This window comes from Osmia bicornis, chromosome 12 (assembly GCF_907164935.1).
Source record: "Osmia bicornis bicornis chromosome 12, iOsmBic2.1, whole genome shotgun sequence".
Lineage (NCBI taxonomy): Eukaryota > Metazoa > Arthropoda > Insecta > Hymenoptera > Megachilidae > Osmia > Osmia bicornis.
In genome coordinates, this window is record NC_060227.1 from 3442789 (window position 1) to 3456271 (window position 13483).

Below are 13483 nucleotides of genomic sequence, written 5' to 3' on the forward strand. Positions count from 1 at the left end.
CAACGTAGTGTAAGCAAATTAAGGCGTTGATACCTTGTCAGCTTTCGCAATGTTAGTCTTCTATAAAATGTTAGTAGTGTTATAAGATTAGTAGAAAATTTTGAATATCCCTAATGAGGTAATACAATTAGACGTTCTCCAGTTGGAGGTGAGTCAACCGGCAGAGAGATCGCTACCGGGCAATTTTTATCGCCCTTGGCACAAATCAGCAATGGCGATTGCATTTCGAGAAGGAGATCACAGGAGCATATTCCTTATTAAGAGTATATGTCACGCGAAGCATCGTTCTTTTTCTGCCTGGCCGCTCCCTTCATATTTTCTACGATAAGTCATCAATCACCAGTCTGCCTATATCTAGGAAAAATTACCTGAGATTAGTACAAATAGGGTGAAGAACGATATAGCAAAGTTAAAAGAAAATTCTAGCACCTGTATTTTAATAACTCATTCGCTATTGTGCTCGAATATCGTGGTCCGTATATACATATACAGAGATTGTTCGACATTGGAGTTTCATATACCCAGGGTATGATACCACAAGGTAAAACGACGTTAAAATTACATTTATCCATCGCTTACTCCATATGTGACTATTCAGATCGTTCCGCATAAGGGTCGTTTATTAGCATATCGTTCACTCATGCTTTCATTCGATTCGTTTCTTCTTTTTTTTTTATGTACTTAGTACCATCGTGTTTACGGAAAAAGCTGAGGAAAATTCGCGGTTCGTGATCTTCCGCAACAATTACCACACATGCTCTATACAAACACCAGCTCCGTCCAAATCATTCGTCACGCATACATGACTGAATTTCAATGTCCACTCTTAACCGTGAACCTGCGATCTCAACTCGTTCAAAGAGCGATCCTCACGCGATAATTCAGCCAAACGACGTGCCAGTTTCGTGTGTCCCGATTTCTTAACCCATTGCCTTACTAACGAGACAATTTCTAACTTGAAACAGCAGATGCGCAGTTTCCAGCACCGAGTCGATGAATTACCGATTCCCAAGTGGACATCGATGTACCAATTGTCATAAATCTTTCTGTTTTTCACGGAATTCGTGCGAGGCACAAATTCATTCGGTCTTTCTTGTCAGCGGATAAACGTTATTCGAAGAATTCACGAAAAAGAGGCGTTTATTATAAACGAAATGGATGGCTTCAGTTCACAGCTCGAATTAATTAGAGGAGAATATTACAGTGCTTTTTGTAGAAATTTCAACGATTCCTTGAAACACGAAATCCTCTAATTAGTTCAAACGGTTACAGAACATTACACAGCTACACTCCACGCGAAGAATATACCAGCTGCGATATAAATGAATATTTGCACGATAATCAGGCGTATAATAGCAACACGCTTCGGGCATTACTTCTTTTACGCCCGTAGCCGCTCGCCGACAGCGTTTTCATTACGTATGACCCGCACATTCTATGCGTATATTCAAGTACAAACCATTCCATTAACGTGCTCGCACCCACTTAACGCACACGCAAGGAACCGAGAAATGGACGGAGGATTTGAAAGGTTGGAAGATCATTTGGAGGTCGATCCAGGATAATAGTAAACGACAGCTGGTGCTGGAAGCTGCCAATGCGCGGCATGAAGTTCGATCAATTGCAAAATGGTCTTTTTAACCGATGGTAATATCGTTTCCTCCGCGAGGAAGGCGTCCCTTAAGCTTCCTAACAATTGTTGCAGCTGGGCTGGCAACTCGGTGTCCAGGTCTTTCCCGATGCACGTCAAGATGAAGAACAGACAATCCGTCTTTAACGCGAGAAAAAGAAAAAAAAGATCATTACCTAAACTAATTCGAAGAATTAAGATACTTCCTTTTTATAAGCATGATTCATCAAACCCACCTCTGCCAAGGAATTTACAACCGGAGGCTGTAGGCAATCCTGACAGCACTTCCATAGTAACGTTAGAAGGACGCGTCCGGGTGGAACACCCTCCTGTTGCGTCTTCAACTGTAGCTGCCTTCGTTTCAACTGTAATCATGAATATAGATGAGAACGGATGCTCACGTCAATCGTTTTGACTCATGCTCGAGACGAAAAAATAGATTGGTTTGTAGTTAAGGTAGCGTTACGGAACCCAGCGATTGCGTGATCAATCAAACAACGCTCAACGATATCTCTACGACTCGGCTATATATAAAAGGTACATCCGTATTTCTTACCTGACAATACATCTCATTTAAAAACGTCATGAAAGCAGAATAACGATGACAACTTGATCCGTCGTAGAGCAGCTTAGCGCGATCCTGATACCATTGTTGACACGTGTTCAACAAGGACTCAAGGAAAGTCTCCTTACTTTCTTTCTGCATAGAAAAGACTACGTTGTTAGCAACTTGAAACGAATAGAGTTATAATACGGATAGTAACCTCGATGATTGTGATGCAAATTTTCGCAGCCGGTTCTGCGTATCTGCGATGCTCGACGACCCTGTCCAGGATGTGACGCACCAATTCCATTAATCCTCTTGCGTTCAATACATTTGGATCTATATAAGAATCATTATATAATATATATTTCATTCAGAGTATAGTTATTGACCATTTTAATTTGTCGATTATACCTTCGATGGCTTTTAAAAGTGTGTCCTGAATGGCAGCAGGGAATTTGCCTAATTCAGACGCGTCTGAAATATTCACCGCCTTCGCAGCTAGTACGTCAGCTGCATTCAAGCTCTTCGATCGTTTCAGGCCATAAGTAGAAACGAACGATAATGATTTAGTGAGTCTGCCTGGTTTACCTGGGTTCGGTTTCACTTCGTTTTGATCCATACTGAAGTGGACCCTACCCGAGCCCTATTTCACAAAATGCGTTTAATGTACAGCATACGTACAGCTATTTTGCAAACTGTTTCACCGTTCTAAAACACAACTTAGCTAATTTAGAGATGGTTGATAAATCTAATTATAGCTCCAAATAAACAACTGTCATTATTTCTGAAAAAAGTAAGACATACATGTAAAATATTTCCACTGGATGCTGAGGTATCGAGCGGATGAGACTGTCGCAGAGCGGATTGATGACCACCTTGAAGATGACGAGACGTTTGATGATGTTGTTGTTGAAGAGCATGCTGTATTTGTTGCTGTTGCTGGGCGTAGAGATATCGATGGATGTTACCGCTTGATTTGCTATGTTGCAAATAGTATGGAGATCGCTCTGAAGCATTCGTCCGAGACCTGATTCAACATCATTAAATTCCAATTACTATAATACACGACAAAGACATTCTCTATTTTATCCCATACGCAGGTAGCTAGCATTACGATTATTCAATACTTATTTGTAGAGCTAATGTAATAACACTATCAGAATTATAACAATTCATCAAAATGATTCATCAAAATATTACAACACGCTGATATAATTCTTTCACTTGAACGATGATCGGAATACTAATCTATAATATCGAAATTGTGCAAGGTCCATTAAAAAATGAATCTGATTTCGAAATTTTTCAGTGAAATTTCTTTAAACAAGACATCGTGTTAGCGCTTCAATCCGTAGTAGTTTCTTTAAAAATAATCTCGTTTACAAGAATTTCATATCGGCTTTCTCGACATTCTTTCGAACGTTCTCCTATTTCGTAAGTAGTTTATACTCACTTAGAAGGATGCGAATCGTTCTGCTTCATAGTGAACTCCTTGGCATGTACGTTTAGACGTGGATTAGGAGAGTTCGCCGTGGTTCCTTCCGTTCTTCCACCTAAAAACCATGAAATATCAATTCGTATTTCAAAATATATAGAATACAGAAAAGGATGTGAAATACGAACCTGGAGGCCGATAAATCTCCAAAGATGGTTTACTCTTTAGCGTAGTTGCGTTATTGTTATTGTTGTTGTTATTATTAGTATTATTATTATTGTTATTTCCTTTTTGCGGAACCGCATCCCTCATCTGAAAAACGTAAAATTTCTTTTTTTTAATAATCTCTCATTTAAAAATGCCTCGATTCTATGCAGAAATTCCGAGTATTTCAGACACCATGGGTAAAACCATCACGAGCCATCGCGGCATCGATCACCTACCCGAACGAAAACTAAATTTAAGGCAACTGAACTTTGACGACGGTTCCCATCGAAGACGAAAATTCCTCAGAAAACGTATAAGCATTAAAAATACAAAGCTGTACTTATTTAAACATATTAAGCGACAAGGTGGTTCAGAATTGAAAAGAAGTTTCAGACATATCTATTGACACACATTCCACAATTTCTTATTTAAAATCAATTTCAAACTACACTGTGTATCATAGAAGGTTTTAAAGAAACTCGCTGCTTTCCAAGAAAAGAAATTCGATCGACAAACGTGATCGCAACGAAGAGATGATCGACAGAGTCTGTAACGAAAAAAGACGCAGTACCCGAGACAACGGGGGGAGACTCACAGTGGAAAGCGTGCGAGAATCATCGTTTCCAAGGGCCTTGAAAGAGTCGGGATGGAAATCCTTGTTCCGAGAGGGTGTCAGTGACGCTGGGAACGGCGAACAGGCCGGTAAGAAGAACCAAGATGAATCGTTTCCTTCGACGGCACGTGTTTAGCGGAAAAATCTCGCGGGATCCGTGCGTTTTCTCGTCGAATTTTCTTCCAGCTTTTTCCGCTTGTTGTGACTCGGCCGCGCGTTTACAGCCGACTCCGATGACTGTCGACTAATAATAGACGGCACGGCCACGAGCGAGCGAGCGAAACGAAACGAAAACGAATGCGAATATACAGCCACACGATACCAGCTTACATACGTATCAACGCTAGTTGCACCGTGCTCTAACAGTGGACTGAAAATATCTCAACGGGAGTCATCCTCGGGTGTCGCCGAAACGCGCGTTTAGGGTAGATCCGAAAATTGTCGAACATGGGACGTTGTAAGGCCTCCTCGCGCGCGGATCGCTGCTTCAACGCGCCTGTTCGATCGCTCCTCGACAAAGGCTAAAGAAGAATGAGTGACGGTTAATGACTGGGATGATGTGTAGGGTGATTAAATTTCATGCTTCAGAATTTCATCATTAGGAGTGTGATAAATAAAAGTTGAACCGTTACCATAATGGATGTACAAACAATGAGAATTATGATGATGTTAGGAAACTCAGAGCAATTGGTGAACACAGTGCTTCCTTTGAACCGTTTCGAGTCAATCAACAGAAGGCTCTATTGATAGCATTTGGAATTCCTTTCAGCTGTAACCAAATTATTTCCAAGATGAAATACCTCTAACAGTTTACACTATTCTTCAGAGTGCTTTTTCAAGCAACAATTCAATACTAACGAAAATTACAGAGAGAAATGAATGAAAAACGTGGTGCACGTTTTTGGCTTTGGTTTCATTTCCGTTTAGCTCTGAAATATCTATGACTAACGTCGTATCATGTTAATGTATTCATAATTCTATGTGTACAACGTTTACATTAGGATGTCCTTCATTTTACATTATTCATTGCATCTTCATAAGCGTGAAATAACTCACCTTTGTCGCTTCTTCTTTTGTGTGAGCCAAACGTGCAACGCGCACCATCTTCCTCGGTGATTATTTAATTAAAGTTATCGTTGAAATCCGTTGCAGAAATTGGTGAACCACACCAACCGTAATTACACTGCGTATATCAATAAACATACTATTATTATTAATGTTAACACATGTTATATTATTTAAATTATAAAATGTGCCATCTCTATTGGCGAATAACTATTGAAATATTTAACTGCTGTATTTAAAATTATTTTTTCGTATACGGGCCAATCAGGATCAAGCGTGTATCCAATATGGTTGCCCGATTCAACGAACACCGATGTTAGTAACAAAAGTTAATTACATTTACATTGTAAATATCTTACTAACCTTTAATACATCGTAAAAGATGAAAACATTTGAGCGAAATTACTTGGAATTTGAATAATCTTCAAATAATTCCAGGATTCGTTTAAAAACTTCTTGATAATCGTTCGTTCGGTCGCAGTTTCGTATAGCCGGTGCTGAAGACCGGAAGTGAGCCGCGGCACTAACGTATTTCTCGATGCTGGCATTCGATCAACCGATTCGAGACGACCGCGAACCTGTATTCAAATTATCACGATGAATCATCGTTCTCCGCGATTCTAGGCTCAATCTAAGTAGAATATTCAAATATTATCTACGCCGTATTTATAAGCTAAATATAATTATTTGCCTGACATATTAATACGAAATAGAAATTATTTATACGCCAGAGCGAAACTTTTATAATCATAAATTCAACACCAATTTCAAACATAATCTGTGCACCAATTAAATTAAATTTACAATTAAAAAAAACTTTTGCGAACTTTCAAATTTAATGGTTAGCGTTTCACAGCACTTGAAACTTTTCATTAAAATCACTTGTAACATGAAAATGATTAATACTTGAAACTAATAGTAATGAGAATACTTGATACCTGGAACTACGACGTAACCATCTAGATTTAAACATACGTTTCGTATGTTACGCGTTCACGCTTTCGAAATGTGTTTCGCCGAGAACGGAAGGATGCATGGCGTTGGTACGCAATGCCGTTTACCTGTGCACATGTCGAGACTGTAGAGGCAACTCAGGCGGCGACAATCGAGCTGGATCATCTACGATCCGTTCGACCGTCCATGAATCTTCAACCACGCACAAATCCCACCCACGCAAATGACGCTGATTCTCCATTCTTGTTGCATACACGCACGTGCAATTATGCATTAGTATGGTATACGGCACACGCATGGTTTATAAGTTCTTTGCACACAATTAGCTGTTTTCATTAAACTATTAACCGTTTAAACTTGACTGTAGTACTTTGCTGATACTGTAGCGCTTAGATCCTTTGAGCGCCATCAGTAGGAGGAACGATATTATTACTTTGATAATAATAATATTGGCAATCAAAAATAGTAGATTGAAATGGCGCCAAATTTAAAATACCAACAATGAATCCTTTTTTTTCATAGAACTGGAATAAAATGATGAGTGTTGTCACAAATCATTATTTATTTTTAAATACGATTTAGAGGATTACAAACCATAATAGCAATGAATCAATTGTAGAATCTATATTTCTTTTTAATTGGAAGCATCAAACCATTTATCACTTATTTCGGCCAATGGCTAGTGTTTAATTTACATATATCATTCGATGATAACTTTACTTTTCTTCTTTTAAACTCTTAACTAATATATGTTGTGCCTCGTGGGGTAACTATAACACTTCTTTGTCATTAATACATCAAACAGAATATTATAAAAAATAAATCTTAATTTTTTGCTAAATTCATTTAGTACGTTCTTCTCGGTTGTTGCGATTCAAACGTAAACATAGAAGATCTAAATAGAGCACTAAGTGCTACGACAATTGATTTCTTAAGGTGTAAAAATCAATTAAAGTAATGCAGGCCGCTTAGGATTGAATCAAATTAACGAGTATCAGCACCAAAAATTGGTTGTTACAAAGCATATTGGTAGAATCTACCTACAAAGTTCATTTATATAAACAATGAAAGTCCATATAAATTCAAATATGTTTCAAACGATCTCAATCTTACCCGATGTTGGTAGTTATCAAAAAACGCATAAAAAATTATAGTACATTACACAGATATGGTAATACGTTACGTCGTTACATCATAACCGGATGCAATTATTGATTTTTTATTTTATATCGTTATCAATTAAATACTAATTCCCCCTCGTTATAAACCTGAAAAATCAACCTCATTTACATACGTTTTTTTTTATAAGTCTTAACATCTTACTACAGAAAGATCCTTGAACGTTAAACACGACGAATAACTCTGTAGACAGATTCTCGCTTCAACATCGAAAATACACCATTCGACACGTACAGAAAATGTGGCTTATAAATTATCCTCTCTGAATATACGCTTCTTTATAATACAATACAATTGCGAATATCATTATACGCATTTGTTTTTTTATTTTTTCTTCTTCGTGTAATGTAATCTTACATATATTATATACGCAATTTGTTTGAATGTAATGCATAGTCGAAATGTAGCGTCAAATTCGGAGCAGAAAGACCATGGGATTATAACATTCTAACATTTCGACTATGGGGTATATTCGCTGTAAATACAGCTAAAATTGTAATGCCATCTATGGCCTGTGAACACTTGGGTAGTTTGAAATTTTCTTGATGAGCGGCCAACAATCATTCTAAACACTTATTCTTTACATTATTATAGTTTTATCTTTTTACTAATATTGTGTGTACGACAAAATCAATATATTAGTTGCTTTTTGTTTCAATAATACATATATAAATACATGTAACAAATAGACGTCAATTAAATAAATTGCAATACAATATTGATGTCTCACTAAGCATGTACATAAACATGAGTGTGAAATACGAAATACAATATTTTATGATATATCGGTAGCAAGTCAACATTTCGCAGTAACATTGTTACCATGGTAACTTGTTTTCGTACTAAAATAATCAGAAAAAATTTATGCATCTTTGTTAGACATAACTGGATGAAAATAATAACGATTTTAACATTTAACGAATGCACGAGGGCCTTTACAAAAAATATTTGTTTGTTGAAAGTTGGAATACATTGCAGTTTAAACTCACGTGTCTCTTAGGAACTTTCAATTGTACAAATGCAATTCCGTTGCAATATTTTACATAAACATTGTTCTATGACTATCGTGCAAACTTTGTTATCGTTTACATTATTGCCATGGAAACGTTATTACTGCTGAAAAGATTTTTCTTAAATGAACAACCAGATATGGAATTTTGAGCGGCGGAGCGGTTGTGGCAGCTGTATTCATCGTATATTAAGTCTATCCGTCTTTTTTTATCCCCTTACTTTTTAATTAATTATCATTTAAGCACGCGTACACTGTAATAAAATTACACGCACCGTGTACGGGCTTTGAAATATACAAGTGTTACAGGATGGTTGAACCTCAAACTTGTATTAACAGTGTAATTTATGAAATCTCTAAAAGTGCTGGAATTTTTCAGTCTGTTGCACTTAGCATAAATGACGTTTGTAGATGTCTATGTATATATGAATATCCAACCAACCTGTGCATCATATATACAAAACACAACAGGTGATTACGTATCAACGGTTTAATAAAACGTACATGTGTAGCATTTGACTATAATGTATGCAAATAACGAATTCCATTACAACTTTTAGCAGATTGTAATTAACGGCAAATAAGTAAATAAAAATCTTTCCTTCCTGATTATTTATCATTCACAAATATATATATTATATATAGTGTGTATGTATGTGTACGTACTCTTATTGCATGCTACCAAATAACTGCTGCGTCGCTGTTCTTAAAGCATAATCTTAATTCGTATTTTTATTGTAATTATATTTGATTAAAAAAAAAAAGAAATTAGCTAAATTTAACTGCTGAATATCCAATCAAGTATTGGGTATTGGACCTATCCTTTTGCTACTCCATCTACATTTTTATAAAATCCCTCCCTGAGACACAAGGATTGGCCATGGATATCCAGCAGTTAGGCCGAAATGATAAGCATTTTCCACTATAAAGAAATTGGCAGTTAGCCTATTTCGATCATTTCTGTATCTTCCATGTTTCCATGTCCAACTCCATTATGTCTATAAATTAGTATGTTACTAATTACCAAACGTAAATAATTAAATAAACATGTATTTCAAATCAAGCGTATTACGTAACGCTTACGCACGATATAGTGACGCATTATTAAAACCAAGAAATACACTTACCTATGATTCTGTACATGTGAACTATGTAAATGAAAATGCGTTCCTCGTGGTGAAAAACCTCGCATATTACCTCTGCGTGGACTTCTAGCATTTATTACCCGTGGTTGAGAATACATATCTTCCAGTATGCTAGGGGCCACATACGTGAATCCCTAAAACATGTTCCAACTTACTGGTAACAAAACGAAACTTTCCAGTGATTATATTAAATGAGGATATACATAAGAACACACTTGAAATACTCTATTAGCAGATTCACTTAATGTATACTCAGCAGGAGAGTCTATTGGTGCAGATGTTGTAAATGTTTGGTCAAACTGAGACACATCATCTTCGCTGGTTAAAGTCGGTTTAAAAGGTGGTTCTAACTTTCGAGAAATCACGTCATCCCAATTGATATGCTTGAAAAATTGATGGCTCTTTATTTGCTCAGCATCTGATGGACCAGATCCTAATCTTTGAGTAACTTGTCTCTATAAGTAATAAATACAAAGTTACGTTTCACGTATGACTCGAGAAATAATAGCTTCTATGATTCGTGAAATTAACCTTCAACAATTTTCGAATAAGATCCCTAGAATCAGGTGTCAAGTATTGGGGAAGATTTAATTTACCGCGAAGGATCTTTTCAATGGTCTTCTTTCTATTGTCAGACGTAAATGGTGGCTAAAAATTTAAAATATGAAGATTAAAAGATTTATCATGGTAAACTAAATTCAAACGCTTAAGGACACTTACCAAACCAGTAAGCATATCGTACAGCAATGTTCCTAAACTCCACCAATCTACTGCCTTACCATGACCGCTTCTTGTTAATATTTCTGGGGCCCTTTTATCAAAGCATAATTATTAATATCAATAAACTGAAAAACTCAAATTGTGATTATATTAAAAAGTTTGCCTTACATATATTCAATAGTACCACAGAATGTATGGGTAACAGTACCATCCTGTATATGTTCTTTACACAAACCAAAATCAGTTAATTTTATATGTCCTTCTGCATCTAAAAGGATATTCTCTGGTTTTAAATCTCTGAAAATTTATCGATGATATAACAGTTAGGTCAATGATATAAGAACACGGTTAAGCGCTGTATTTAAATTCATATTTATAAACAGATTAATATACCTATAAATAATTCCCTGTAAATGAAGATGTTGAAGGGCCAGTATTATTTCTGATAAGTAGAAACTATAAAATTGAAATTCATATACAGCTTATAGCTTTCATTACATGAACTAAGTAATAATTCACCTAGTTCTCACTTAGTCTTTTCACTCACCAAGCAGTTTCTTCAAGAAAAATTCCTTCATCATTTAAGTGTCTAAACAATTCACCTCCGCACATGTATTCCAAGATCAAATATAATTTACCACCAGTTTGAAAAGCATACATGAGGTCCACAATAAAAGGATGCTGTTAAATAAAAATATATATATATAGTGGTTTATAACTTAGAATATTTTATTCTATTTATTCTCTTTTTTGAATTCACTCTAAAAACATCAGACGGCCAAAGATCAAATCTCCGTCTGTATTAATTAAACAAATGCAATTTAAACTCACTTTCACAGCTTCCAAAATGTTTCTTTCGGCCTTGGTATGTGCAGTATCTTTTTGATTCCTTATAATGGAGGCTTTGCGCAAGACCTATGTTTTAAATAAACAGAGTTAACATAAAGCATACAATTATAACATGAATGGTAAGCAATAAATCAGTACTTTATATATTCATTTTTATTTTCCATATAAAAAACAGTTAAAAGGTAAAACTTATTATTTTATTTTACATTTTTCTGGTACACTTAAGAAAAAAACTCATAGAAAATTTTATGCTAATAGACGTTAAGATATTCTAAACAAGATGTTGACTTGTATTTTTATGAAGCTGAAAGTAAGAAATCTATTAACTAATGTTATTTTTTATTACACATTACGTTTGTATCACGTTTAAAATGATAATTCACGAACAATGACAATTGCTGCGCAGTCCCGATCAAAACAAAGGAAGAGAAAAAACTTATATAATTGAGAACGGAATGTTCATTTAAAATAATTCGTCGAAGATCGATGGTATATTTTTATTATTTCTTCATACGTACACTGTACATCAGTAAAGTATCTAATAAAGAGAAAATAGTAAATTGAAAATTTTGCCCTACCTTCATCGCAAAGATCGTCCCCCTGTCATTACCAGTGATCTTACGCACTTGAAAAACCTTGCCATAGCCACCTTTCCCGATAACTTTACACAGTTCGAAATCTTGAGGCCCAGCTCTTTCCCGGCCGCGATTGACATTCTGTTCCGATATAGCTACCGTTTCGACACCTTCCGTTCTAAGAAAATAAAATTTTCATTTACCTCTGGATACCATGAACCGTACGAGACATTCCATAACTGGGGGAAAGCTTACTCACTCAGTTATCTCATTCACGTTTGGATTTGCATCGTACTCTTCCTACACGTGAAAAGAAAAATGAGTAGGAAAGTGTTACGGAACGTGGAAAGAAACTGACGATAAGGAAATTGGAGTGCTCGTGTGCAGATGGAGAATTACCTCGCCGATCTCGATAACATCATCGTCCGACTCGTCCCTATTTACCGTGTCCGCATCGTGCAATTCAATATCGAAAACTGCGGCCATTCCTATACCCGACTAACTTGAAATCAACGAGATTTCGCGGTTCCCGAGAAGGCGAATTATTTCTTTTGTAACAAACACGATGATAACACAACAATATTGTTACACGGTCAAAACCTTGAATTACTGTGAACAAGCTGCCCTGTCTCAAGGCATACCAAACACCCTCTCCTTCGCGTACACTCCGATTGGTTGTACAGTCTCGTCAGTCTCAGGTTATCAGAGCGGGAGGGTACATGGTTTCAACCAATCAGACAATACAGTTCAAGTTTCACGAGAAACTGACAACTATGAAATTCCTGGAACCTTTCCTATGTTTTCTGGTTTAAATACTGGCATTCCACGCGGTCTGTTTAAATTTTATTACAATTTTATTAGTAACTAAAACTGACGATGCATTACATCGTTGAAAATATGTATTACTGGAGATAGAAACGATATATCATGGATACTGAACATGATTCACATACTATAATTTATGAGCCTTATTAATTGGCAAAGTATGTTTTAGATAAATGACCAATACTTAAGGCAGAAAGGTGAATAAATTTGTCTTTATTTCTTACCATTAGTTCAAAGATTGTTGAAATTAGGGCTGCACTTCGTCTTAGGGGACCAAAAATTTTTGGTTAAAAAATATCAAATCTTAGTTTTCGACCTGAAACTTTTAAAAATGTAGGTTAAAAATTCAGGAAATAAGTGGTTTAGAAAATACGGTTACGTAAAAATATACGTATTTAACATATTTTGACAAGTTGTTATGACGCCATATTGCTTCTATTCATATAAATGCCTTGGATAGGTTAGGTTAGGTTAGGCCTATATCCTTTGGAAGATTTCTACCACGTATAAAAAAAAGGTTAGGCATATATCAAATTTTCCGACCGCCTAAACTTATTTCTACTTACCCGTGACCTGGGTATATTTGAAAACCTAGAAGAAAGTATAGTAGCATACTTATCTGAGTTTACATATCGACATTATGGCAACCGGGGTGTCAGGGACCCCGGTGCCTCTATCTGCGCAACGACAAAGTATCATCTTGGGGTGTCAGGGACCCCAGGATGAAATC

General features: G+C 36.2%; 2 protein-coding genes across 5 annotated transcripts; both read right to left on the reverse strand.

Moving 5' to 3' along the window:
* Positions 1-409: 409 nt before the first annotated feature.
* Positions 410-6834, reverse strand: LOC114871307. Of its 3 annotated transcripts, none has more exons than XM_029177042.2 (11): positions 6436-6834; positions 5861-6075; positions 5489-5615; positions 3801-3924; positions 3631-3730; positions 2982-3204; positions 2589-2820; positions 2395-2513; positions 2187-2330; positions 1867-1995; positions 410-1771 (listed from the first exon to the last, which is right to left on the reverse strand). In XM_029177042.2, exons 3-11 carry the CDS (start codon positions 5534-5536, stop codon positions 1541-1543), a joined length of 1350 nt encoding a protein of 449 aa, XP_029032875.1. In that variant the 5' UTR covers positions 5537-5615; positions 5861-6075; positions 6436-6834; the 3' UTR covers positions 410-1540. The 3 variants fall into 3 exon arrangements, with proteins under 3 accessions (XP_029032875.1, XP_029032876.1, XP_029032877.1); XM_029177043.2 differs by having other exon boundaries at positions 431-1771; positions 6559-6834; XM_029177044.2 differs by lacking the exons at positions 5489-5615; positions 5861-6075; positions 6436-6834 and adding an exon at positions 4415-4687 and having other exon boundaries at positions 431-1771.
* Positions 6835-6995: 161 nt separating this feature from the next.
* On the reverse strand, positions 6996-13412 carry LOC114871306 (ribosomal protein S6 kinase beta-1-like). Of its 2 annotated transcripts, XM_029177041.2 has the most exons (14): positions 13320-13412; positions 12978-13250; positions 12328-12760; positions 12188-12228; positions 11932-12106; positions 11336-11419; positions 11052-11185; positions 10898-10960; positions 10673-10801; positions 10505-10595; positions 10316-10432; positions 10000-10239; positions 9767-9918; positions 6996-9637 (listed from the first exon to the last, which is right to left on the reverse strand). In XM_029177041.2, the coding sequence occupies exons 3-14, from the start codon at positions 12412-12414 to the stop codon at positions 9580-9582; spliced, it is 1371 nt and encodes a 456-aa protein (XP_029032874.1). In that variant the 5' UTR covers positions 12415-12760; positions 12978-13250; positions 13320-13412; the 3' UTR covers positions 6996-9579. The 2 variants fall into 2 exon arrangements, with proteins under 2 accessions (XP_029032874.1, XP_046144105.1); XM_046288149.1 differs by lacking the exons at positions 12978-13250; positions 13320-13412 and having other exon boundaries at positions 12328-12897.
* Positions 13413-13483: the final 71 nt, after the last annotated feature.

Excerpts from the sequence above, each read along its gene's own strand:
- LOC114871307 (XM_029177042.2), bottom strand. The coding sequence starts at position 5,536 with ATGGTGCGCGTTGCACGTTTGGCTCACACAAAAGAAGAAGCGACAAAG. Across the intron at positions 3,925-5,488 it reads CAAAAGAAGAAGCGACAAAG|ATGAGGGATGCGGTTCCGCA; the intron begins GTGAGTTATTTC and ends TACGTTTTTCAG. Across the intron at positions 3,731-3,800 it reads GGAGATTTATCGGCCTCCAG|GTGGAAGAACGGAAGGAACC; the intron begins GTTCGTATTTCA and ends CATGGTTTTTAG.
- LOC114871306 (XM_029177041.2), bottom strand. The coding sequence starts at position 12,414 with ATGGCCGCAGTTTTCGATATTGAATTGCACGATGCGGACACGGTAAAT. Across the intron at positions 11,186-11,335 it reads ACATTTTGGAAGCTGTGAAA|CATCCTTTTATTGTGGACCT; the intron begins GTGAGTTTAAAT and ends TTTATTTAACAG. Across the intron at positions 10,596-10,672 it reads TGTGGTACTATTGAATATAT|GGCCCCAGAAATATTAACAA; the intron begins GTAAGGCAAACT and ends CTTTGATAAAAG.